The sequence below is a fragment of the Mustela nivalis genome (genome assembly GCF_964662115.1).
Source record: "Mustela nivalis genome assembly, chromosome: 15".
In the NCBI taxonomy this organism is placed as follows: Eukaryota; Metazoa; Chordata; class Mammalia; order Carnivora; family Mustelidae; genus Mustela; species Mustela nivalis.
In genome coordinates, this window is record NC_139034.1 from 7533496 (window position 1) to 7560373 (window position 26878).

The following is a 26878-nucleotide window of genomic DNA, read 5'->3' on the forward strand; positions in this document are numbered from 1 at the left end:
AGCATTACTAACTTTACAGACCCTGGAACTGAGTCTCAGGAAAGTTGGGGATTTCCCCAAGGCCACAAGTGAGATAGCGGAAGTACTGGCATTTCAACCCATTTCTGTTTGGCTTCATAATCTTCCTCTTTTAATCTCAAGAGAGAGAGAAAGAGAAGCTTCATGGTACAAATTAGCAAAGAGCTGCCACATTAATAATGAAAATAATGTCTATTTTTTGCCCCCTTTCTCCTGTTCCTGTCCAGGGAGACTCCAGAATGAACACTGTCACCAGCTTTAGAAAATGACTCAACTCCAGCATTTGTGGGGGAGTAATCTGTCAGTATCCCCAGCTGCTTAGAGCATGGCAGTCGTGAGACCAAGATCTGACCTCAAGCCCCTCTGTTTCTAGTTAATTTAATGCTGTGACAAAGTGTTTCATAGGCCCCAGGCTCCATCTATCTCTAGATGCCTCTCCCAAACCTGCATCACAGCAGCAAAGACTCCTGACCTCTTCAGGGCCCTCCTGACCCGCCCCCCACTGTCTCATCCCTCAAGGCGGTGCCTGCAGCACAAGAGGGCAGAGAAGGGAGCAGAATTGCAGCAGGATCTTAAAATAGACCTAGGAGTGGTCCTCTTGTCATTTCCAGGCTGGGTCAGAGGGGAAGGTACAAGGCTCTCACCTGCTTGAGACAGGGCACCAGCTCTATCCCTGTCTCCCAGGAACCCACCTGCAGCAGGACCTGACAGTTGCTCCCAGTTGCAGGGACATTCCTCTCTGGGAAAAGGGACCATGTGAAATCCACATTCCGGAGTGGGCTCCCTTTCACTTCTTATTCATCCTTTATTGACTCTGCCAATTAACTGACCAGATATTTACTAAGCATCTCTTATTTTCGAGTAGAGTTGGGTTTCCCATGTCCTTCTCCTGCCTTCTGGCATCTTTCCCTTGGGTTGCCCAAAGCACTTCTGCCTTTGTCCTTGTTTCACATGGCCAAAATGACCTCTCTCCCTTCCTACTCCCAGCAGGAAAAACTCCCATCCCTTGAATCTTGAAGATCCTGGCCATATATGAGGGGAAAATTCCCTGATTATTAATTCAGCCCAAAGGACCTTAAACCTTAAGATGTCTAACTGGTAACCCTTACAAAGTGTGGGAGAAAGTCAGTTTCTCCGTGTGCCACCCTCCAGGGTTCATTTGCATTCACTCCCTGGGCTGACAGAGAAATGACAAGGAGACACTTGCTGTGCACCTCTGACGCCCTTTCATAACCTGATCACTCACCAGCTTCTGTTCAACAAAGAAATTATTCTTCCTTTCACTCCTGTCTTCCCTCTGCCCCTTCCCTGGATCCTGAGGCTCCAATTGTCCCTTCCAATTTTCTTTCCCCAAAGCAATGAGGATTCTTTCATTAGGAATGAGAGGATGCTTTCCTACTCTGCATCAAGGGTCCTGTCTCTCCCCACGTCTGTTGGAGGAAGCAGTTCCCTCATCTGGAGCCTACAAACTCCTCTTGAAGATTCCAAAAGAGGTAGATTCTGAGCCATCAAACACCAGCCCCAGAGTCAATGCCTTTGTGGCCACCTCTACATGCTGTGCACGCTTAAGTTATGAGCAAAAACTGTGAGCCTTACAGTGGATACAGGAAGGGAGGAGGAAGGAGACAGTGGAGTCCTTTGTGACAGAGGATGGTGAGATCCTCTAAGACCTCCCCTTTGTCTCCACCCTTTTTGGACTTGTGAGTTTCAGCTCCTTTTGGATCCTCAGTCCCAGTCAGGGACCCACTCTCACAAACCTGGGCAGACAGGCTAGGATGAGAAAGGAGCAAACAAATATTGATAACGTTCTAGTAACCTCTGGTTCCACTGCAAACATTTAGACAAGTCTGTACAGAATGTTAGAAACTAACAAAATGGGCCAACCAGTGATTATATAAAGATGCAAATAGGGGCGCCTGGGTGGCTCAGTGGTTTGGGCTGCTGCCTTTGGCTCGGGTCATGATCTCAGGGTCCTGGGATCGAGCCCCGCATCGGGCTCCCTGCTCCGCAGGAAGCCTGCTTCCCTCTCTCTCTCTCTCTGCCTGCCTCTCTGCCTACTTGTGATCTCCGTCTTTCAAATAAATAAATAAAATCTTTAAAAAAAAAAAAGATGCAAATAAAACGGCAAAAACTGGTGTAAACACCCTCTTGTTTGTTTTCGGGGACAAAAGTGCGATGTATACAATAGAACACAACCAAATGAAACTTGGAAAGTTTAGTCAAATGGTTTTAAGTAAACTTTTGAGGGGGTTGAGTGTCCAATATTGTTAGATTTTGAACAATCCACTCCCAGGACTGACATTTTCACCACAGTCTATGAAAGAGCACAGCCTAAGAAGGGGAGAAGATTAGATATCCTGCAGCTTGCCCTGGAAAGGGAGGGCCAGCACTTCCTACCCCCTCGTGTTTCTGTTATTTCAAACCTAAATAGGGGCTGCTGGTCTAGACCAGATCCAGAGAGGGCTTTCCACAACCTGCCCCTCCTGGTGGTCTACAGCTTAGAGAAACAAGCGGTCATGGACCTCCTAAGCTTATAATTGGGAAACGAGAAAGACATTCTGCTGCAGCATAGATAAAAACACCCAAAACAAAAATTTAACCCTCCTCCCCAATTTCTTAAAAACTAAAGATCAGTCTATCATTGGCTATTTTCTAAGAGCTCAGATAAATGCTTGTTTTGGAGACTGTACTGGTGATTTGATGCTTAGATGACTTCGCCTCAACACGGTGTGCTTGGCACAGGAGTTTGGTTATAATTGGTGACAATTCTGACACTTCCCTCCCCTCCGAGCCAGCGCGGTTGTGGCCCCGCCCACCTGCCCCGCCCAGGAGCCCAAGCCCCAGGCGCATCCCGCTGGCCCAGGGGAAAGCATCTCGGGGCAAGGGCACCCCGCCTTCCTTTCCCATAACCACTTTGCCCCAGTTATCTCAAAAGCCCGAAACAGGAAATTTGTTAAGGAATTAACAATAGTTATCTTTGGGTGGAGGAGTTTTAAGGGACTTATTTTCTGTTTTAAACATTCCCCGGGGGGGCTTCATTGTTTTCGTAATTTTTTAAAAATTAAAAAAAAAAAAAAAATAAAAAGCAAGGGGCGGCAGATGACTCCTACCGCCTACTACCTTCTCCTTCCTCTTTATCATTTGTTATCTTGCAGTTTTTGGCCCCAGGAAGTTTCCCACGGTCAGTGTCACTCCTTGTTTCAGGATGGGGCAGCACCCAATTCCCATCTATAGGTAGAACTCAAGTGAACTTTCTCTCATTACAGGTTTGGTCCTGTCTCTCCTATTAAACTCTAAATGCCCAGTGGGCAAGGATTCCAGAGCAGGGGAGCTGGGCAGTCCCTTCAGCTCTTAAATATGCACACGCTTTTTTTTAAGCTGGTACTTTGATTCTAATTTTAAGCATTTGTAGTAACAATAAAAAGCATTTATGGAGGGCGCCTGGGTGGCTCAGTGGTTAAGCCGCTGCCTTCGGCTCAGGTCATGATCTCAGGGTCCTGGGATCGAGTTCCGCATCAGGCTCTCTGCTCGGCAGGGAGCCTGCTTCCTCCTCTCTCTCTCTGCCTGCCTCTCTACCTATTTGTGATTTCTCTCTGTCAAATAAATAAATAAAATCTTTAAAAAAAAAAAAAAAAAGCATTTATGGAGTCTTTAGGTCAGAATCTGTCTAAGCACTCCATAAGCATTAACACTCCTTGTGGAACCCTAAGAACTGAGTACTACTATTTTACAGATCCCCATTTTACAGGTAAGGAAACTGAGGCAGAGAACAATATAGTAATTAGAGAGTGGCAGAGCCAGAGTCTGAGTCCAATCTGACCCCAGAGGCTGTGTTCTACTCGTAGAAAACACACATAAACTTCAATTACTTTCCTTGAGGCTGCTATTGCTGCTCTGCATAGTAGGGACAAAGGCAAGGAAAGACCACTTAGGCCATAAATCTTCCCAGAGTCTAAATAACAACAGGACCAAAGTGAGTAACCTAGGCGACTCACCCAGAGAGGTTGTCCGCAAAGACAAGAAGCCTTTTGCATTCTGCAGCGTGTCCTTGCCGTCACACACCCAATTTCTTGACAATCATTAACTAGGAAATTAAACAGTGGAAAGCAGAAGCCTGACTTTTACAAAGGAGGAGCAGAGAGAATCCCAGGAGTTTGTGGGGAGGGAGGAAAAGACAGAGACTGCCTTAGTGCCAGCTACAGATCACAGCAGGGTTGGATCTGATCAGTTTCTCACTAAAGACAGCTGGAATAAACAAATCAACAGAACAAGGGGCCATTTGGTGATTGTTTCTAGATGCTATGTTAGAGGAGGGAATAAGTAAGCTGTTTGAAGAGAACTTCAGCATTTGATCCATACTCGTCATGCGTTACGGGAATTCTGTCTAAACACCCTGGTTTTTCCCAGCAGGACATTTTCTCAGGGCATTCTGGGGACAGAGAGGTAGTTCATCTGTCTCGCAAGCCTGTCCAACTGTCTTGGGCTTCTGAGGTCACCTTCCCCAGCTCTGACCAGTTGGTGGTGGTTCAACTCTCAGGAGAACTGTTTATGGGGAAGACAGGAGATAAGACCCCTCACAGCGACAGGTTCAGATTCTTGGCTGAATGAGAAGGCACAGGCTGGGAACCTTGCAAAGGGGTTCTGTTTTTCTGAGTGACTCATCGGCTGCTTTTGAAGGAAGTTTTTCTAGTGCCAGCTGCTCACACGAAGCAAAGGCTATCATGACGTTCACGGCCGTTGGAGCAAAAGGAGTCTTTAGAAGAGGTTCTAATAAATGCCCCACCATGGTGATTTCCTAGATGTCTGGGTCCATGAGAAAATGTCTAGCAGTTGCTTTGAGAAAAAAACTGAGTATTAACACAGGCAAGTTTGGTCAATATTTTTCTCAATAGCAACTTCAAAGATTTTCTTTTGGATTTGAGTAGAATTTTCTTCTTTTAAAATAGTTCTGGGTTTATTTCTGTCAGGGATTTGATAAGAGCTTGAAAATGATCACAAAAAAAGAGAACCTTACCCAACGCCCTTAATGTTTCAGTTCAACCCCCTAAACATCTTTCTTGGCCCTACCACACACTGGTCATGTGACAGTAGGCTAGAGACTTAACCTCTCTCCCCAAGGCTCCATGGTTCTCTCTGTAAAATGGGGATATAGGTTGGTATCTCCGTGATGGAGCTGTGAGAATTAAATGAGAGTCCTTGTAACGTTCTTAATGTGGGACTGAGTCCCAAATAAAAGTTTTCTGTAATGTTGCTGTATTGTCAGTTACCAAGAGGTCATTATGTGCTGGGCACTAGACCAGAGGCTAGAGATGGGTAAAACCATAGTGTGGCCCCTCCTCTCAAGAAACAGGCAAACACAGTGCTTGTCAAGATCTGTTCCCCAAGGCAGTTGCACCAGCATCAAAACCAACTTGTTGAAAATGCAAATGCCCAGGCCCCACCCCCTGATTTCAAACCCGTGGGGGCCGGGCCCAGCCATCTGCCATTTATAAGCCCATAGGTGCCCACTGAAGGCTGCGAGCCATGACAGAATGAATGGGACACATCTGACGTGTATTTGGTAATGATTCTTCGCTCAGGGAATTTATAATTTCCTGTGACCAGTGCCATGATCACTACTAGGAGAGGTCCTGGATCAACCCAGCTCACATTTGAAATTAAGTTTGTTGCTCGGCGGTATTTTCCTAATGAGGAAAATACTGAAGTGTCTTTTTAAAAATGTACTTATTGATGTTTACCATCTCGAAAGTGCATGCCACGAGGACCTTCATGATTGTTTCCTTTTCCATTGGTCCTACATGGTCTCTCTTCTCCCCTGAGACAATGTCTCTAGAAATTTCTCAGTCAGGCTCCAGGACCCAACCTGGGCTGGGTTCAAAGCAAACTAAGAAACATTTATCTAATCTGGGGCGGCTTCCCCAAAAACAAAAAGCAAAAATGGGAGAAATCAGGTGAATCTAAAACATAAAAATGCGACGGACACAGCAGTGTTCTTGAAGCGATGTAGCTGCCAGCCCACAGCCTGATACACCAGAAGAGCGGCACTGGAGGGAGGCCCCAGGCCCCCATGTGTGCTGTTCCTTTTTTTCTGCTCACTAAATGGTCTCCTGAGGTAAAAGCACTATATTCCTGGGTTGCAGTAAAGCACTGACTTGCTACATAAACACACACACACACACACACACACACACACACACCTCAAATTAACTTCCATATCATCAAGTATTAGTTTCTAGTCTGTTCCAACACTGAGGGAGCAATGGGGAAAATTCACTATCAGATTCGACAGACCACCAGAAAAAGGAACAACAATCATCCTTTTGTAGACTTTCAAGGAACAGACTAGCAGTTCAAAAGCTATTCCATAAGCTAGTCCAAAAGCTATTTCTGGAAACCATGCTAATCTTGTAGCACGTCTGAATCAGAAAACCTAACCAAAGTCTACATTTACTGCATATCAACTGTGCACTTCTCAAGTGAGCCCCGTGAGAAGTTAAGTTATTCTTCTACATTCAGACACATAGAAGACGTTTTCATGACTCAAGCCATCTGCAAGATCAAACCCATAACCATAGAGAATGCTTTGCAAACTTACAACGCATCCTCCATCCTTGAGCTGGTTTTTATATAACTTGCTTTATTTTCTTATTTTATTTAAAAAGATAACAGGGTTCCTTTACGAAAGTAACTTATTAAACATTCATTTAAAAAAAGAGTTGACGTCACCATTAACAATGGTTTGAACCAAAATAACTTTTGCCTAAATTATTCAATAACTGAGGTAAAAATGTTTGGGTATATGCACAAATTGGCTTACAAAACTAAAACTTAAAATGGACGTTGTCCAGATGACCTCTGCAGGAGCATTCTGGGAACACATTAGAGAAGAGAACCAGGAAGGACCTCAGAGACAGCATCTGTCCTGTTTCCTGGGAGATGCCATCCCCAGGCACCCAGGCCTCCAGGAAGTCAGACTTTGTTGTCTGTATGTCATCACATTTAGTAGCTCACCCAGTTAAGTGAGAGCTGTCAGAATGAACTAGCTATAAAACAGCAGAATTCTAGAAAGCATTCAAGGATATCTGGACCATAAAGAGGAGACCTTAGCCCCAGAGCAGCAGAAATAGCATAAGAAAGTAAATGCATGGGTCAGGACTGGCAGGAAGAGCAGCCAAGATCAGATACTACAACTAGACACTGAAGACCTAGCAGAGAGAGTCTGGGGCCCCACCCCAAGGAGACAAGGAACTGGGAGAGACTGCAGATCACAAGTGAGAAAGCAGAGTGTAGGACTGAAACTTACAATAAAGCAGCAGTAATTAAAACGGTATTGTAACAACAGCACAGACAAGGGAATAAATAAGGACTCCAAAATCGACGCCTTTTTATGGGATAAATTCATCTATGGAGAGGTGGTAGTGGAACATCCTGGTTCGAAACTGGTAGGAGAGCAAACCACACGTTAGATCTATAATGAGCTATTTGTGTTCAACTCATCAGAACGTTCAGTTCATTTATTCAACAAACATCGGCTGTCTTTTTTGGTGCCTGGTGCTATGCCAGGCATGGAGACTGCAAAGATGTCTAAGACACAGTGTGCTGACACGGACATACTGGTTGGAGATAAGACATGTGTATGGTTAATTATAACACAGCATGGTAGATGCTGCAGAGGTAAGAAGTGCTGTGGCAGTAACAAGAGCCAAGTAGCCAACTGATCTGACAAGTTTTGGGCAGGTTTTCTTTGGGAGTAGAAGATGTTTTGGCCAAACCATATGGCTTTGTCTGTAGTGCCGGAAGAGAAGCCAACCTGTCTTCACTGGTGTCCTGCCATGAAGGTGGTCAGGGGTCTACAAGAAGGCACAGTAGAAAGGAACACAGAAAGGTAGAAATGCTGCTACTTTAAAGAGTGTCCTGCAGTCCAAGGAGAGAAGTGCAACCAACCATCTGCTTTGTTGCTGCTAAGTAATATAAGACTGAAGAACTATCACTTAACAAGTCTTCAAGGACAATTCCCTTAAGTAATTCAGAATGATCTAAAGAGGGGGAGCCTGGGTGGCTCAGTTGGTTAAGCCTCTGTCTTTGGCACAGGTCCTGATCTCAAGGTCCTGGGACTGAGCTCTGCGAGGGGCTCTCCACTGAGCTTCTCCCTACACCCACCCAAGTGCACACACTCTCTCTCTCTCAAATAAAAATAAATAAAAAATGATCTAGAAAATGGAAAAAGTGAGAATGTTCCTCCACTAATTGGATAAATCTTATAAAGTCTTAACAATTTCAAATAAGGACAGTACAAATGGTAAAATCATGAGTCAGTCTGGATTAGAAACATGGAGGCAAAAGAGCAGAAATAAGATATTGGGAAATAAATTTCAAAAATGTATTTTAAAAAGCTATCATTATTGTGATAGTGTTGTGTGGTGACAGATGGGACCTACACTTGTGGTAAGCAGAGCATCACACATAGGTTCACAGAATCACTAGGCTGTGCATGTGAAATTAACATAACATCACATGCCAACAATAGTTCAGTTAAAAAAAAAAAAAAAAAAGAAAGAAAGAAAAAGATATGACCAAGTAGGAGTTGTAATAATAGCTTCATATTGGGAAAGTTATATGCAATTCACCTCATTAAGAGATGGTGGGGGGAAGTATGGTTCATTAAATGCAGCAGAAATATGTGAACACTGATTTCTCCATAAAAACTGTTAGCAAACTAGGAACACAAGTAATGTTGGTGAATTTTATATAAGGCATCTATCAAAAACCTAGTGCAAATATTGTATTTAAAGATAAAATACTAGGAGTTTCCCCCCCCCTTTTTTTTTTTAAAGATTTCATTTATTTATTTGACAGACAGACATCACAAGTATGCAGAGAGGCAGGCAGAGAGAGAGAAGAGGAAGCAGGCTCCCCGCTGAGCAGAGAGCCCAGCTTGGGGCTTGATCCCAGGACCCTGGCATCATGACCTGAGGGAAGGCAGAGGCTTTAACACACTGAGCCACCCAGCTGCCCTGGAGTTTTCCCTTTAAAGAAAATAGCAAAAATACCTTATTGCCACTTCTTTTCAAAATTATAAAAGTTATCTGGCCATTAGAATAAGAGGAAAAGAGGGGGAGAAAAAGACATAAAAACTGAAAAGAAAGAGAGAGCTGTCATTACTCACTGATAACGATAGTCTAAATTAAAAAGACCAAAAAACAGTAAGATTTACAATGTTCCTGAATGGGAGGACTTAATATCACACAGAGGGCAATTTCCTCCCAAATAATCTAAAATTCAGTGCAACTTCAATCAAAAGGCCAACAGGATATTCTGAGGAAGTTTGCAGACTCTTAAAATGGATGTAGAAAGTTAAGGACCAAAGACAACTTTGAAAAAGCATTGAGTATGGCTTGCCTTATTTGAAATGAAGACCTGTATTAAAGTTGTAGTAATAAAACAGTATGGTAATAGAAAGAGATGATTAGACCAACTGAATAAATGGAGAATCCAAAATGGACCCATGTTTATTTGATAAGTTAGGACATGGGCAGACGGCATTAGAACTTAGGAAAAATAATCATACCATAAATAAAAATAATTCTAGCCAAATGGACACATAACTAAATGTTCAAAACTGGAACTTGAATAAAACTTTTAGAAATGGAATATACATACAGTGAGGTTGAGAAAAAAGGATTTTGAATAAGACAAATAAAACACAAATGATAGAGGAAAAAATTGATACATTTAAACAGCCCCATGTAAGGATGGATTCCAGGGGTCAAAATCCCTTCTAGAGAGATAAAAATAATGGGTACCGGAATTAAAATACTATCAATAAAAGTGGAAACGATGGAAGATATTATAATTTATTCTGTTAGAATTAGAAATTTTTTCCCTAGTCTCTTTTCTTATTCTTATTAATAAAGGAGTCAAGAATTACATTATAATCACAGATAATACAAATGTATCTGGTCTTTAGCAGAGGTCCAGAAGACTCGGTGTGCAGTTCTTACTCAGTTCTTCCCAACCTTAGCTGAAGATGGTTATTAACTGGAAAGATATGTCCTTCCTATGTGCAATTTTCTTTATGGGCTATAAAATTATCACTGTATTATCATACATTAAATATTTATTCCTTAAATAGCTTTTAAGCACCTCAACAGCAAGGATGTGTTTATTTCATTTCTGTGTCGCCAGGATCTAGCACAATGTTTGGCACATGGTAGGAACTCAGTAAAGGCTTGATGAACGAAAAATAGTAAATTTATCCCCAAACCCTGCTTCTCTCCCACCCTCTTTTTGGTCTTAGCAAACTTTAAGGCCAGATCAGGGGGTAACAAATCCTCAGGGTTAATGCATTTCAAGGGAAGCACTTAGTCCCTAAAAGTCCAGAAAGTTCCAAGAGTGTGGAGTTGATCCACAGCCTTATGTCAATCTTAAGTGAGTCGGGACCTAGTTCCATCAGTCCTGGCCCTAAGATGCAGTCCAATCCTCAGGTTCATTCTCACTTTTCCCTTATTCCTGTAGATGCCACTGGATAAAGGGGAATGAAGTCTGATCCTAGACCCATCTTCCTCCCTCCCTTTCCCTCTCTTTGACCAATTCTCTCAAGCCTGGAAGAACTGAGGGGCTCTGAGAGAGGCAGCCTTAGCCAGCAGGAGAACATGGCTGCATTGATTCTATATGTTCCAATTTTTTTTTTAAAGATTTTATTTATTTATTTGACAGAGAGAGATCACAAGTAGATGAAGAGGCAGGTAGAGAGAGAGAGAGAGGGAAGCAGGCTCCCTGCTGAGCAGAGAGCCTGATGCGGGACTCGATCCCAGGACCCTGAGATCATGACCTGAGCCGAAGGCAGCGGCTTAACCCACTGAGCCACCCAGGTGCCCCTATATGTTCCAATTTTGATCCCCCCCACTTCCTCTGTGGGCCCCAGTACAGGAAAAAAAACTGAATGCCATTATTCTCCTATAGCTGGAATTAAGTAGTAACAACACAGTCAGGAAACAAAGTAAGGCAGTTTTGCTCATCCAAATTTGTGAGTTTAAAAGTATAATAACATCCACGGTTGGAAGAAAATTAGTACTCGGGTCGAATGAGAGTGAAATTTGATAGGAATTTTCTGTAAAGTACTATGGCAATATGTATCTAAAACCTTACAAATGTGCAACCCTTTGATGTAGTGATTTCACTTCTAGACACGTCTTCCCAGGAAATGGTCAGCGATGTTCACAGATGATACTAACAAAGGTATTCGCTGCAGATTAATTTACTATACTAAAATTTATAAGCAACCTAAATGCCCGGTATTGGGGTGCTGATTAAGTAAATTACAGTCTAGCCATATAATGGAATACTATGCATACATTTAAAAAGATAATAGTGATGTAGGAAATACTTCAAAACATACGGCTAAATGGGGGGAAGAGGCTCTGAAAGGGTGTGTATAGTGTAAGCCCTGGTTTTCAAGAACAGGTTTTTAACTCCGATTCAGTATGACTGACTCAGGACAAGTATATCATGTATATGTACTGAAGAGGGGACTCTCATCGGTGAGACAGAGATTTTAAACATTTCTGGAAGACAAAGCAAATGCAAGCGTATTGTTGCTTAAAATTGACTGAAGCAGGGGCGCCTGGGTGGCTCAGCCAGCTAAGCATCTGCCTTCGGCTTAGGTCATGTTCCCAGGGTTCCGGGATTGAGTTCTGCGTGGGACTCCCTGCTCAGCGGAAAGTCTGCTTCTCCCTCTCCCTCTGCTCCTCCGCCCTCCCCTGGTTGTGCTCTCTCTCTGTCTCAAATAAATAAATAAAATCTTACAAAAAAAAAAAAAAAACCCCAAAACAAACAATAAAACCCCCAAACACCTGAGTGGAGTAAACTGCAGCCCAGAATACCCATAGGGAGGGAGTGAGGGAGTAAGGAGTGGGAGCCAGTCTTTCTGGCAAAACCCCAGGGAAGCTCTGGGCAGGGGGCCAGTAGGCTTACAGAGTAAGAACAAGGAAAGGTGCTGAAAAGCAGGAACAAATTGGAAGTCTGCCTACAGAGCCACAGCACACGTCTCCCTTAGTCCTGTGTGTTGCTGGAAAGGAGCCAGCATTTACTCCCGGGCTCCAACAGGAGGGTTCTTCTAAAGAGAAATCAAATGAACCATGGAGGGAGACTTCCCTCTCTAAGGGTGAGTTTCTGCACAAACTCACCAGGAAGCAAGTCCCTAGATTCATCAAGTCCTGCCCCAAAGGCAGACTCCCCGTTGACAGTGTGCCTAACAGAGAGGCAGCACCTCACACCCCAGGCATCCAGAATGATTAACTGAGGTAACATATCAACAGGAGACATCTCACTAAGGGGTCAAATTCAACATTGAAGGAACAAGAAACTGAGGTTTCAGTCTAGGTACAAACAAAGGTGCAAAGGGAACCAATGGAAGGAATGAACATAGCAGTTGTTAAAAATGAGAGAACTAAATGCAAATGAACCTCTTTCATACCAAAAGATACCACCTGAACTGATATATTAATCTTTCGGTCAATGAACAACAGATGCATCCCGTTTAGAATTATAAGAGTTACCACTGAAAGGTCTAACTCAGAAATGACTATAAGAGTTTCCTCTTCCCTACTCACTGTTGTGTTTTTTGTTTTTTTTTTTACACCACATATGTATACAGCTTCAATAAAATTTTGAAAGTAAAGGAAAAAACATGCATATAGAGATTATCACTGGGCTTTTCTATTTCTCATGTGGAATTCAGAGATACATTTAATATAAAAATGTTGGAGTCTGCATTGAAGGACCTTTGGTGAGAGGATGATTTTTCTCTATGAATTTCCAGAAACAGAGAACGGACATCACTTGTTTTTCGTTTTTTCCAAGAGACCCGGCTTACTTAAATCAAAAGCTAGTGCATTTACTTTTGCTTTTATTCCTTACTAGGGCCTTAGGTTGGTTGGTTGGTTTTTTTCAGTTTGGCAAACCATGTTCCTGGCTTCTTGGAACTACACAGTGGCAGTTTTGATTACGAACGCTCCTCTCCCTGGGTCCAGCTGTCATTGTTGCTATGCACATAGGACATTTTTGCTGGCATTACTTAGGGAACTGGGACTGAACAGAGAGCCAGGGCCTTAGAACGTTTTGTTGTGAAAGAAACACTTCAAAGGAGCATCTGAGCACCCAGCCATTTTGTGATCTCCCATTTCAGTCTCTTCCTTTGCTTAATATATCTGCTTTAATTTCTAGTATTTCCTTCCCCTGATAGAGTCGTAAAAGCTTTATTTATTCCCTCCACTACTCTGGCAAGTGTAAAGTCCCTCCCTTTCCCTCTTTTTTCTCCCTTTATCTTCCCTTCATGTTTGTGCCTAATCTGAAGGTTCCCAGAAATATAGTTTTCAGAGAGGAAATGCAACTAAAATCCTATCAGCCAATTCTTCAAATGTTCAGAAGGGTCCACAGACATTAGCACATGGTTACCTTTTGAATTCACATTCCCACATTTGTTCAAATGCACCTGATCCGCTTTATCTAGAATCTGTAATGAACTTAGGAACAAGATTTTTCTTTTGTTGTCTCGTTCTGTACAAGATTACCTACTATCCCCATTTCTTTAGCAGGTCCTTGGTTTTATACCTGCAGTGCAGAATCTCTGTAAAGTGGACATGGCCCTCACCTTGAACTTGTTTGTCAAGTTTGCTCCGGTGTAAGAGCCAACTCCACAGGCCCCGGCACCAGCGGAGTCCATGTTGGGAACGAACAATTATTGAATTGTTGGTTCTTAGACTCACTGAAACACAATGCAGTGGTTGTTCTGTGAATGTCACTAGCTGACTGACAGACTGCTAACTGATCCACCAACCGGGCTGGTCTCTGCGGCACAACAGCTCAAGCAAAGTGAGAGGAAGTACAGGGAACCAAAAAATCTGTCATGATTCCCACCAACTTCAATGGTTCACATTTTCATATACAAAGAAAAGTTGAGTGTAGAGAAAAAATAACTCCCGGGGTCCAGCAGATAGAAGATGAAAGATGGGAATGATTTCTATTCATTGGTATTAATCACAAACTGAGGGACTTAAGCAACAGAAACCTATTTTCTCACAGTTCTAGAGGCTAGAAGTTCAAGATCAAAGGGTCAGCAGGTTGGTTTCTTGTGAGGCCTCTCTCCTTGGGGTTAGATGGCTACATTCTCTTTATGCCTAAAGACTAGGTGCCTTCCTTTTGTGTGTGCCTGTGTCTAATCCCTTTTTCTTAGAAGGACTCTAGTCATATTGGATCAGGGCCCATCCTAATGACCTCACCTTAACTTAATGACCTCTTTCTCCAAATACAGTCACATTCTGAGATACTGGGGATTTGGACTTCAACATAAGAATTTGAGTGGGAGGGGAGACATGATCCCGCCTGTAACAGAGAGCTTTCATGTTTTACATTTCTATCCTTTCCATTTCTCTTCTCCTAAAACTTATTTTTAGTTCTTATTTCATATACCACCCATTGCTTTTGCCATTCGTCAACATCTATTTATTGAGTTTCCATAATTCTCCCTTACACTGTGCTTGGTGCTAGAGATCCCAGGGTGGTTCCTGCCACTGAGAAGAAGGTGACATGTAAAAAAACAAAACAAAACAAAACTGTTGACGAGCCAATAAATACCGCCATGGGGGTTTGAATGTCATTTTTTTGTGGGAACTCAGAAGACCAGTGTCCTCCAGCTGGGAGCAAGCAAGTTTGAGCAGAGAAGATGACAATATGGTAGCTCTTAAAATAATACATATGAATTCATTAGGAAGAGAAAATGGAGATAAAGTCATTCTAGAAGATGGGACTAGAAAATACAAAGTACAGAGCGTGGAGAGAATGGCAGAGTCTCTAGGTGTAAGCTGGGGGCCTGAGGACAGGGAGCAAACAGAAATGAAGCTGGAGAGGTCGGTTGGAGCCAGGGTAAGAAATTAGGACTTTAGGCAGAGAAAGCCAATCAACATTTTAACACATTAATTAACTAATAAATTAATAATAAAATACAGGTTTCAAAGTACTGTTTTTATGTTATCTAGGAAGAGGCTTAATTAGTTCTGCAATGATAGGATCTTTACCTAATACTTCATTTGCATTCCATATGTCCCTACCATCATCACTATGAGGGACTAAATGAGTAAAAAAAAAAAAGGAATCCTTTTCTTTCTCAGAAACTATCATCTCTGTGCCTAATATCTGATGAGGATCAAGGTACTTTCATAGGTAGGCACATATAAAACACTTTCTCTTACATATATATTTGAGGGAAAGGTTTTTAAGAATGGGTAGATAATATGCCTGCTTCAAGTATTTTCCTCAAAACCTATTTAAAAATTGGGTAGACTAAATCACTTCTTCATTTTATAGACCAGTGGAACAAAGATCTCTAAATTAACATGAAGTGAAATCAACTGGTCAAACACCAAACACTCTTTCCCTGAAAAGGTTCCATTTGATCTTTATACTATTCAACAAAACAATTCACCCTGAGATGAACTTTCTCTACTGGAATTTTCTTGGCATTTACATATATGGTAGACATCCTTAAACTTGTTATCTGCTGTTCTCTAACAGTTTCATAAAAATAAATTCCTTTAAAAGATTATTAAAAGTGGGGCGCCTGGGTGGCTCAGGTGGTTAAGCATCTGCCTTTGGCTCAGGTGAGTTCTGGAGTCCTGGGATTGAGGCCTACATTGGGCTCCCTGCTCAGCAGGGGTCTGCTTCTCTCTCTGCCCCTTCCCCCTCTCATTCTCTCTCTCTCTTAAATAAATAAAGGCTTTAAAAACAATCATTAAAAATACATTTGTACTTTTGTATCCCCCCCATCAGCACAGGGCCTGGTGTACAGAAAATAATAATGACAAACATGGTATATAGTGTCAGACACTTAATGTATAATTGACTCATTTATTTCTTATAATAATCCATGAAGTATGTGCCATTATTAACCTTATTTTAAAGATGTAAAACAGGCCCAAAGAGGTCAAGCAACTCACCCCAAGAGCCATGACATGTAATTGGCAAGTTGGACTGGCTGTAGAGTCTGATGTCTTGATTCTTGCTATGCTAGTTAAGAAGGTTTCATAAAGGGACACCTGGGTGGCTCATTCGGTTAAGTCTCTGCGTTCGGACCAGGTCATGATCCCAGGGTCCTGGGATTGAGTCCCATATCAAGGTCCTCGCTCAGCGGGAAACCTGCTTCTCCCTCTGCCTCTCCTTCTGCCTGCCATTCCCCCTGCTTGTATTCTCTCTCTCACTGTCAAATAAATAATAAACAGAATCTTTAAAAAAAAAGTTTTCATAAATATTAGCTTATTAATCCAGCCATCATCTGAGCCTCTGGGTTATTGCTAGGAGAGATTCCCCACTGAATGCAGGCAGCTGCTGGATAAGAAGGCAGCAAAGAACTAGTCTCATCGGCCAGTGCCTGGCAATGCATTCCACCGCCCCGGGCCCCAGAGCTCTGTCTCCCAGCACAGCTGTACAAGGTCAAAAGACCTGTGTGTGTGCGGCTCAGGGAGGCAAGGGAAGAGACAATGTCTTGCTTTCTTCTCCCTATGTGCCAGCAGATACATTCGCCAAAAGGCTTTTGTTTTTATAAACGTGGCTCAAGGAGAATATAAATTGAGAGGGGTGGTTATAATTTCCTAATTTTTTTCTAAAACAATGAAGGACAGATATAATTCATAATAATAGCTACCATTTATTGAACTCTACAACAGGTACTAGGCCAGGTGCTATCCTGCATGGTCTCATTTAATCTCCAGGGCAACCCTAAGCAGTAGGAAGTCCTCTTCCACTTAGGAAAGTGAGGCTCAGAGGCCAAGACCAAGCAGCTGTACACAGCAGAACCTTCCTCTTCCTCCTCTACCTCCTCCTCTTCCTCACCTTCCCCTTACCCATTCCCCATTCCCCATTCCCCTTCTGTCTCCTCCTACCCCACCCTCCCAGTTTGGTCCCTGTTTATCTGTTATTTCTCTCTCCTTATAAGTTGAAGTATCAGTGACACATAGTAAAAAAAACTTTTTTTTTCCCACTGTTAATTTTTTTCTGGAATAAAATGGCATTAGGCTTATGAAGTTTCTTTTAAATCTTTATTTCTTGGGGCACCTGGGTGGCTCAGTGGGTTAAGCCTCTGCCTTCAGCTCAGGTCATGATCTCAGTCCTGGGATGGAGCCGCGCACGGGCTCTCTGCTCAGTGGGGGGTCTGCTTCCCCCTCTTTCTCTCTGCCTGCCTCTCTGCCCACTTGTGATCTCTCTCTCTGTGTGTCTAATAAATAAATAAAATCTTTTTTAAAAAAACACTTGATTTTTTAGGGATGTACAATAAAGTGTTTACAGTGAAATAATAAGATGTCAACCCTAAAATGCTCTAGCCAAAATAAACAAATAAATAAATAATCTAAAATAAGAGAACAGGGTGCCTGGGTGGCTCAGTCAGTTTAGTGTCTCACTCTTGATTTCAGCTCAGGTCATTATCTCAGGGTCCTGGGACTGAACCCTGCATCAGGTTCCATGCTCGGTGGGGAGTCTTTCTCTTCCTCTCCCCTCCCCCTGCACTCTCTCTCTAAAATAAATAAATACATCTTAAAAAAATAAAATAAAATGAGGGCGCCTGGGTGGCTCAGTGGGTTAAAGCCTCTGCCTACATCTCAGATCAAGGTCTCGGGGTCCTGGGATCAAGTCCCCCATCGGGCTCTCTGCTCAGTGGGGAGCCTGCTTCCCCCGCTCTCTGCCTGCCTCTCTGCTTATTTGTGATCTCTCTCTCTCTGTCAAATAAATAAATAAAATCTTAAAAATAAAATAAAATAATTAAAAAATACAGTGAGAATACAGATAAAAGAGAAACAAAACGGGACACATTTTTATAGTACAGCTGTGTGCCCAGATCTAGATGGGGACATTTCCAGCACCTGAAGGAGTCCAACTCTTTGTGTCAACATTTACTACCTGATGGAAATGCCATTAAAGTCTTGGTGAAAATTCATATCAAAGCAAGACCTTCTTGGGGTAAAGTTTCTTCTTGAGCATTAGAAATGTCTAATGCACAGCAAAGCTTCCTGTGGCTGAGATACCATGGAAATCAGAAAAGTCATTGACCCAACCAGGTCATATTTAATTTGGACTTCAGCAGCTAATTTAAATTTAAATTCAATTGGCCAAAAGTGATTTGCATGAAATCCTTCATTAGGAGAATATGTGTTCATAATGCAAGTTGTTAGTGAGCAACACTTATTCTGTGTTGTGATGGGACCTGTGATACAAGAAAGGAGCCCTTCCTCCAGTCCCTGCTTAATTAAGGCTATGTATAGAGGTGACCTGGGAAGGTCGCATAGATGGTGACTATCACATGGTCACTACTATTAGTGGTGTGCTTTTTGTGCTGTAACTCCAGGGTAATGTTGTACTCAAAAACTTGTGATTTTTTTAATGCTCAAAACTTCCTGTAAGTGATAAGTAGAATAACAGATATGCTTAAAACTGTATGGATGCCCTTTTTGGGGAAAACTGAAATTTAGATTCTATCTACTAGTTAATCAAATTTGATTCTATTCAATTTGGTTATACTCTAGAAGTCTAGAATCTAAAGAGTCTTTAAGTGATTGGCTGTTACTTGCGTAAGAAAAGGGGCTAGTTGATGCTGCAGAATCAAATATCAGTAGCAGGTGAGTAGTGAACATGCCGATGCAGAAGTTAGGTGAGGAGTTTGGCTTCCAGTGTGTTCTTTTTTATTATAGCAGGATTATTTAAGGCCATTGAGATTAGAAAGGCTGCAGTAAGTAAACTAAGTAATCACTGAAAAAAGTGCTGAAATTAGCTCTACTTAGAGTGATCCTACTCGGTTAATAATCAGAAGTGACAAAATGGACATGCAGAGGAAGGGGATCGCCTTTGTTATTTTTTCCCTGCAAGAGCAATGAAATGGCACTTTGAGATGCTACAACGATGAAAAAGGATGACATTTCTCCATAATGGATATATATGCTTAAGTGTGGGCTTTTCTACAGGAAAATCTTACTTCATTCCTCCTCTAATCCTTCCTCTCTTCCCCCCATACACAACATTTGAGTCTCATCTGGAGAACAGATGAACCCACTTCTCTGAGATGTTCATCATGGAGTGTCTCTGCAGAATACGTGATCTCATATATCGAAAACCCTAAAGGAGTTTTTTCCACCAGAGGCTGTTAGAACCAATAAGCAAAGTCAGTAAAGCAGCAGGATACAAAATTAACATACCCAAATCAGTTGTGCTTTTATATACTAACAACAAACTACCTGAAAATAAATAAGATAATCCCTATTCCCCATAGCACCAAAAACAATAAAATACTTAGGAATCAACTTAACCAAAAAAGGGAAAGACCTCTAACCTGAAAACTGTAAGACATTGATTAAAGAAACTGAAAAAGACACAAATAAATAGAAATATATCCTATGATCATGGATCATTGGAATTAGTATTATTAAAATACCCATGCTAGGGATGCCTGGGTTGCTCATTCAGTTAGGCATCTGCCTTTGGATCGGATTGTGATCCCCAGTGTCCTGGGATCAAGTCCCGTACTGGGCTCCCTGCTTCTCTCTCTGCCTGCTGCTCCCCCTGCTCGGATTCTCTTTCTCTGGCAAAAAATAAATAAAATCTAAAAAAAAAAAAAAAAAAAAAAAAAAAAAAAAGTCCATATTATACCAATCCCTATCTAATTCTGACATATTTTACAGAAATAGAAATTATAATCCTAAAGTTAGTATGGAGCCACACCAAGTACATCCTACTTTCATACTGTATTACAAATCTATAGTAATCAAAAAAGTATGGCACTCACATAAAAAGACACACAACCAGTGGGTGGAATCAAGATCCCAGGAAGAAATCTGTGCATATAGTCAACAAATATTTCATGAGGGAGCCAAGTATCCTCAGTGCAGGGTGCATTGTACGTAACTCACAAAAATTATGCAGCTCAAAATTACATTGAAATGGGTTAAAGAATTACATGGAAGATCTGAACCATAATATTTGTAGAAGAAAACATAGGGAGTAAAGCTCCTTGACATTGGCCTTAATGATGATTTTTCAGATATGACACCTGAAGTGCCAGCAACAAAAGTAAAAACAAACAAATGGTACTATAGCAAACTAAAAAGTCTCTGCACAGCAGGAGAAATAATCAACAAAATGAAAAGTCAACCTATGTAATGGGAAAAATATTCACAGGCCATAAATCTGATAAGGGGTTAATATACCAATAATGTAATAGAAAAAAAAAAACACAAATGATCTGATTACAAAATGAACAAATGACAAAAACAGACGTTTTTTCCAAAGAGGATACATGAATGGCCAACATTTCATGAGAAGGCACTTAACAGCAAAACCATAAGGGAACTGCAAATTGAAATCACAACAAGATATCATCTCATGCCTATTAGGATGGCTATTATGAGAAACATGAAAGATAGCAAATGCTGGTGAGGATATGGAGAAAAGGGGACCCTTGAGCACTGTTAGTGAGAATGTAAATTGGTGTAGCCAATCACTATTTCAGAGCAAAATCTGCAGCCCCATGTTCCCTGCAGGATTATGTACAATTACCCAGTCATAGAAATAACCTGTGTCCATCAACAGATCAACATATAAATGGATAAAGAAACTGTGAGATTATATATACGTATATATGTACACACACACACACACACACACACACACACCAGCCACGAAAAGAAGAAAACCTGCTATTTGTGACAACACAGATGGACCTTGAGGACATTATGCTAAGTGAGGTAAGTCAGACAGAGAGACAAATACTGTATGATCTCACTTACATGTGGAATCTTAAAGACAAAAGAAAACAACTCACAGAAACAGAGAACAGACTGGTGGTTGTCAGTGGCAGGGGGTGGGGGAGATGGGTAAAAATAGTCAAGGAGTACTTCCAGCTCTAATCTGAATAAATTCTGAAGATCTAATGCACAGTACGGTGACCATAGTTAATGATACTGGACTGTATACTTGAAGGTTACGAGGACAGCATATTTTAAAAGTTCTCATCACACACAAAAATGGTAACTGTATGGTGATGAATATGTCAACTAACCTTATTGTGTTAATCTTTTTGTAATCACATATCAAATCATCACATTGTATACCTCAAACTTACATAAAATTATGTCAGTTATATCTCAGTGAAGCTGGGGAGAAAACCTTCTGTGCAACAAAGGAAATAATAAGTAGAGTGAAAAGGGGTTAATGTCCAGAATATATAAAGGACTCTTAAAACTCAACACTGAAAATCAAACAGCCCAATTAAAATATGGGCAAAGGACTTGAATAGATCTTTCTCTAAAAAAGATAAATGCATGGCCAACAAGCATAAGAAAAGGTGCCCAACAACACTAATCATCAGGGAAATGCAAATCAAAACCACAATGAGATATCACCTTACATCTCTTAGTACAGCAACTCTCAAAACAACAACAACAACAAAACCTGAAAAACATGCTAGGAAGTTGTGAAGAACTTGGAACCCTTGTGCATTCTTGGTGGGAATTTAAAATGGTGCAACCACTATGAAAAACAGTGGGGGGATTCCTCAAAGAATTAAAAACAGAATGACCATATGATATAGAATTCCCATTCCTGGGACTATATCCAGAAGAATCAAAACCAGGATCTCAGAGATTCATCCACTCCCATGTACACTACAGTATTATTCATAGTAGCCAAGAGGTGGAAGCACCTGAATGTCCATCTCAACAGATGACTGGATCAATGGAATGTAGTATACACATACAATGGACCATGATTCAGCCTTACAAAAGCAGGAAATCCTGGTTATGCTACAACATGGTTATGATACAACATAATGTCCCAAAGAGAATTAGGCTAAATGGAATAAGCTAGGTGCAAAAAGACAAACATGGTATGATTCTACTTCACTCAGTTACCTAAAGTGGTCGCTTATAGGAACAGAAAACGCAATGTGGTTACCAGGGGTTAAGGGTTAAATGGAGGGAAATGAGGGTTGTTCAATGGGTACAGAGTTTCAATTTTACAAGATAAAAAAGTTCTGGAAGTCCGTTGCGTAACACTGCTGTGCACTTAAAATGGTCAGGATGGTTAAGTTTCATATTCTATGTCTTTTACCACCCCCCCCCACACATAGAACAACTGAACACATAACAGTATTAAACAAGGTGAAACAAACAAAAATATAGCTTGAAAGCAAAAAAATAAGCAAACTGTAAGTAACAATAAAACATGAAAAAAAATCAGGCATAACAATGGTCACAGTACTTTTTCAAATTGAGAATAAACTACTTATCGAAATGTAGAAAATGCTTAAGTCACATCCGTATGAAGAAATGAAGGTTTTTTTCCCACACAGACCAGTTTCCCAAGACCAGCTGGGTGTCTAACAACTCAATTCTATTCTGACACTATCTACCTGGAGTTAGTACAGACCCTACAGATTATGGGTTCTGTCCCAGGAGACTGCACCCTACCCCAACATAAAGGCCATGGCCGGTCCAGCTTGTCACCTGGGCTTCTGACTAATTGTGTATAAATCCGAGGTGCCTCCAACTCCTTTTGATAACTGGCTAGAATGATTCACAGAGTTCAGGAAAGGTTTATATACTAGATTCCCAGTTTATTTATTAAAGTAAATAAATAAATAAAAGAACTCAGAAATAGCCAAATGGAAGAGACACACAGGGCCAAGTATGGAGTTTCCATGCCCTTTCTGGGTGGGCCCCCTCCTGCATCTCCACCAACCTGGAAACTCTTCAAACTCCACACTTCAGAGACTTTTACAGAAGCTCTATTATGTAGGCCTGGCTGATAAAATCAACAGCCATTGATGATTAGCTCCATCCCCAATCCCTCTCCCCTCCCACATGTGGGGCTGAAAGTTCCCAGGCTCTCATCAACCCTCTGATTCCCCAGGTTATCAGCCTCCATCCACCTTCCTATCTCATTAGCATTTTGGAGATTTCAAGGGCTTTAGGAGCTGTGCACCAGGGAAGGAAGGTGGGTAAAGACTAAAAATATATTTATCATCATGTTGTAGTATTAAACTTAAGAGTATTTTTGAGAATTCTATCTGATTTTGTGCACGAGCGTGTGTGTGTGTGTGTGTGTGTGTAGAGACAGACAGACAGACAGAGGACGGGTAAAAGAAGGGAACAGGTGAGAAAAGGAAAGAGCAGAGTGGAAGGAAAACAATAGCAGGCACTGAGAAACAAAATTGTGTTGTATGTTAATAGTGGATCGTTGTATTTTTCAAGATTTTATAATAGGCACGTATTTTGACAGCCAGAAAAAAAAGGTTGTTTTTTTTAAAATTATTTATTTATTTGACAGAGAACAAGAGAGCAGAAGCAGAGGGACCAGCAGAGGGAGAGGAAGAAGCAGGCTCTCCACAGAACAAGAAGCCCCACATGGGGCTTGATCCCAACACCCTGGAATCAAGACCTGAGCCAAAGACAGATGCTTAACCAACTGAGCCACGCAGACACCCCCCAAAAGGCTTTTTAAATTAAGAATTACATCAGATTGGGGCACCTGGATGGCTCAGTGGGTTAAACCTCTGCCTTTGGCTCGGGTAGTGGTCTCGGGGTCATGGGATGGAGCCCCATGTGGGGCTCCCTGCTCAGCGGGGAGCCTGCTTCCCCCTCTCTCTCTGCCTGCTGCTCTGCCTACTTGTGATCTCTGTCTGTCAAATAAATAAAATCTTAAAAAAAAAAAAGAATTATATCAGATTAAATCTTCAGGGGAAAGAAGGAAGCACTGGGATGGGACGTCCCTGTCATCCTCAAGGACTGGCCCTTGGGAACAGCAACTGCACAGTGTGGGCACAGGCGCTTAGGAACCCTTACACGAGGGGGAGGGGCCAAACGGGCCAAGGCCACTGAAAGGAGTGGAGGTACCGAAAGTCACACTTAACCTTTAGTTGCACAGGCTTATCTGGATCCCCAAATGCATGTGAATTTCCCTTTAAGAGCATCCAGCAAGTTTTTACTGCATATTACTCATGCATCTTACAGTACTCATATTTCTTACTAATAATGCTGTAATACTGTCAGTCGCACAAATAGATGTTTTCTCCTTCTCAATGCTATAAAACCCAATGAAAATGTGTATCAAAAGAATGCATGAATGCAGCACTGAAATTACTAACAAAACACATGCTTGGGACACCTGGGTCGTTCCGCCAATTCAGCTCAGGTCTTGATCTTGGGGTCCTGGGATTGAACCCCTTCTTAGGATCTCTGCTCAGCGAGGAGTCTACTTCTCCCTCTCCCTCTGCCCTTCCTCCTCCCCTACTCATGCTCTCTCTCACTCTCTCTCAAATAAATAAGTAAAATCTTAAAAACAAACAAACACCACAACACTTTCTCAAAGGCAGGGTTCCTTGATGAAAGGTGGGGGACTGGGATGAAGGTATACAGTAAAGATGAAACTTTTTTTTTTAAATTATTTTTATTAACATATAATGTATTATTTGCTTCAGGGGTACAGTCTGCGAATCATCAGTCTTACACAATTCACAGCTCACCATAGCACATACCCTCCTCCATGTCCATAACCCAACCACCCTCTCCCTATGCCCCCAACCCCCTACAACCCTCAATTTGTTTTGTGAGATTGAGAGTCTCTTATAGTTTGTCTCCCTCTGATCCCATCTTGTTTCAAGTAAAGATGAATCTTCACAAAGGTGAAAATTATGGGCAGCTCAGAAGGGAAGAGCTCAGGTAAAAAGAAAATCTGCCCTAGTCTGGATGTAGGTTTTTTTTTAAAGAGAAACAGAGCTGCGGGACTAGAAAATCAAAGTTCTGGCCCCAGCCTTGCTCCAAATTACTTCTGTGACTTTTGGCAAGTAGTTCCATCCTTCTCCGAGCCCTCAGTCCTCTGAAGTGAGTGGTAAGGAGAGTTGACTGGAATCAGTCATCTTCAGGAGTCTTCAGCAGAACATTCTAGCATCACAAGATAGAGAAATGTAAAAATTGATATGCTTTATTGGAAATAGTGGAAAGAGAGGGTTGAGCACAAGGTCTCCGCAAGCACATTTCAAGACGCGTGAGCTATACAAAAGTAAATTCATCTGAAAATGAAATGCACAGGCTGACAGCAGGATAAAATGGAAAGCAATTTTTTTCTCCTTTATAGAGCTTGTCGGTACCTCAGAGTGAACAGAGTATAATCTTCTTAATGTTAATGCAGTGGGGAATTCAGATGTCACTTAGTAAAGAGGTTCGGTAAGGAAATTTAAAGATCATAAATCATAAGAAATTATCTTGTCAGAGGCATAGTGCTCCGATGAGGTTCTCCTAGGTTATTTAAAAAAAAAACAAAAAACTTTTAAAATCATAAAATAAAAAATTGATAGAGAGAACCATTACAAAATATGGCTTAATGAATTATAGTAAGGTGAATGCTTATAATCAACATCCAGCTCAACAAATAGAATTTTGCCAGCCATACCAGAAGCTCTTCCCTGGGTGCTGGGCCAATCACAGCCCTTTCACCATTAGTAATCATTATCCTGATTTTCACAGTAATCCTTTATTTGCATTTCTTTGTTACTTTTTCTTCCAGGTGTCCATTCACAGACACAGTAATTTCACCTTGACAATTTAAAAATCCTGTGAATCTGCAGTTTACTCCCCATCCCACTCATTTTTTTTTTTTTAAGATTTTATTATTTATTTGACAGAGAGAGAGATCACAAGTAGGCAGAGAGTCAGGCAGAGGTGGGAGGCAGGAGGAAGCAGCCTCTGCACTGAGCAAAGAGCCTGATGTGGGGCTTGATCCCAGGACCCTGAGATCATGACCTGAGCAGAAGGCAGAAGCTTAACCCACTGACCCACCCAGGCACCCCTCATCCGACTCTTTTTCTTCTAATTTATTTGTTTAAAACTTTGGATCATTTGCCCTGTAAAATTCCCCCAAATCTAGATTTTCTCTTTTTTTCCCTTACCTTTAAAAAAAAAAAGATCTTATTTACCTATTTATCAGAGAGAGAGAGAGTGTGTACAAGCAGGGGGATCAGGGGAGGGAGAGGGAGAAGCACGCCACTGGGATTCCAGGCCCCTGGGATCATGAACTGTGCAGAAGGCAGACGCTTAACTGACTGAGCCACCCAGGCACCCATATATTATCTATCTGATAAGACACTAGGAACCACAACACATAAGAAAGATTTATGATTCAAAAATAAAAAGATAAATAACCCAATTAAAAAATGGGCAGTTTTTGAATGGATATTTCTCCAAAGAAGATATATAAATGATCAATTAGCACATGAGAAGATGCTCAATGACATTACTCATTAGAGAACCGTAAATCAAGACCACTGCTAGATACCACTTCACACCTGCTAGGTTGGCTATAATCAAAATGATGGACAGTAACAAGTGTCTGTAAGGATGGTAGGAAGTTGGAATCCTCATACACTGCCGGTAGGAATGGAAAAATGTACAACTGCTTTGGAAAACAGTTTGGCAGCTTCTCAAAAGGTTACATATAGAGTTAACATATCACCCGTCAATTCCACTCCTAGATACATACCCAGTAGAACTGAAAATAAGTGCCTACCAAAGACTTATAAACAGATGTTGAAAGCAGCATTACTAATAATTGCCCCAAAGTAGAAACAACCCAAATACCCATTAACAGATGGAGAGATAAATGATATGTGACATATCCATGCAATAATATTATTTGGCCATAAAAAGGAATTAAGTACTGACACATACTATAATACGAATGAGTTTGAAAAGGCTCTCACAAAATCAGTTTATTTATTCTGGTAGTAGCAAACACCTGTGCACCCACCTCTTAACTTTGTCAGTTGTCATCA

General features: G+C 41.5%; 1 protein-coding gene across 3 annotated transcripts in view; it reads right to left on the reverse strand.

Annotated features, from left to right (window-relative positions):
* The window catches only part of SPATA13 (spermatogenesis associated 13), a 342569-nt gene that overhangs the window by 191230 nt on the left and 124461 nt on the right, over positions 1–26878 (reverse strand). The window contains exon 1 of one of the 3 annotated variants that reach the window (XM_082700185.1): positions 4014–4204. The exons of the other annotated variants lie outside the window; for them this stretch is intronic. Within the exon in view, the coding sequence (XP_082556311.1) occupies positions 4014–4052 (39 nt within the window). The 5' untranslated portion in view covers positions 4053–4204. Of the gene's footprint in view, positions 1–4013; positions 4205–26878 lie in introns of those variants that run through there. 3 annotated transcript variants of the gene reach the window in all.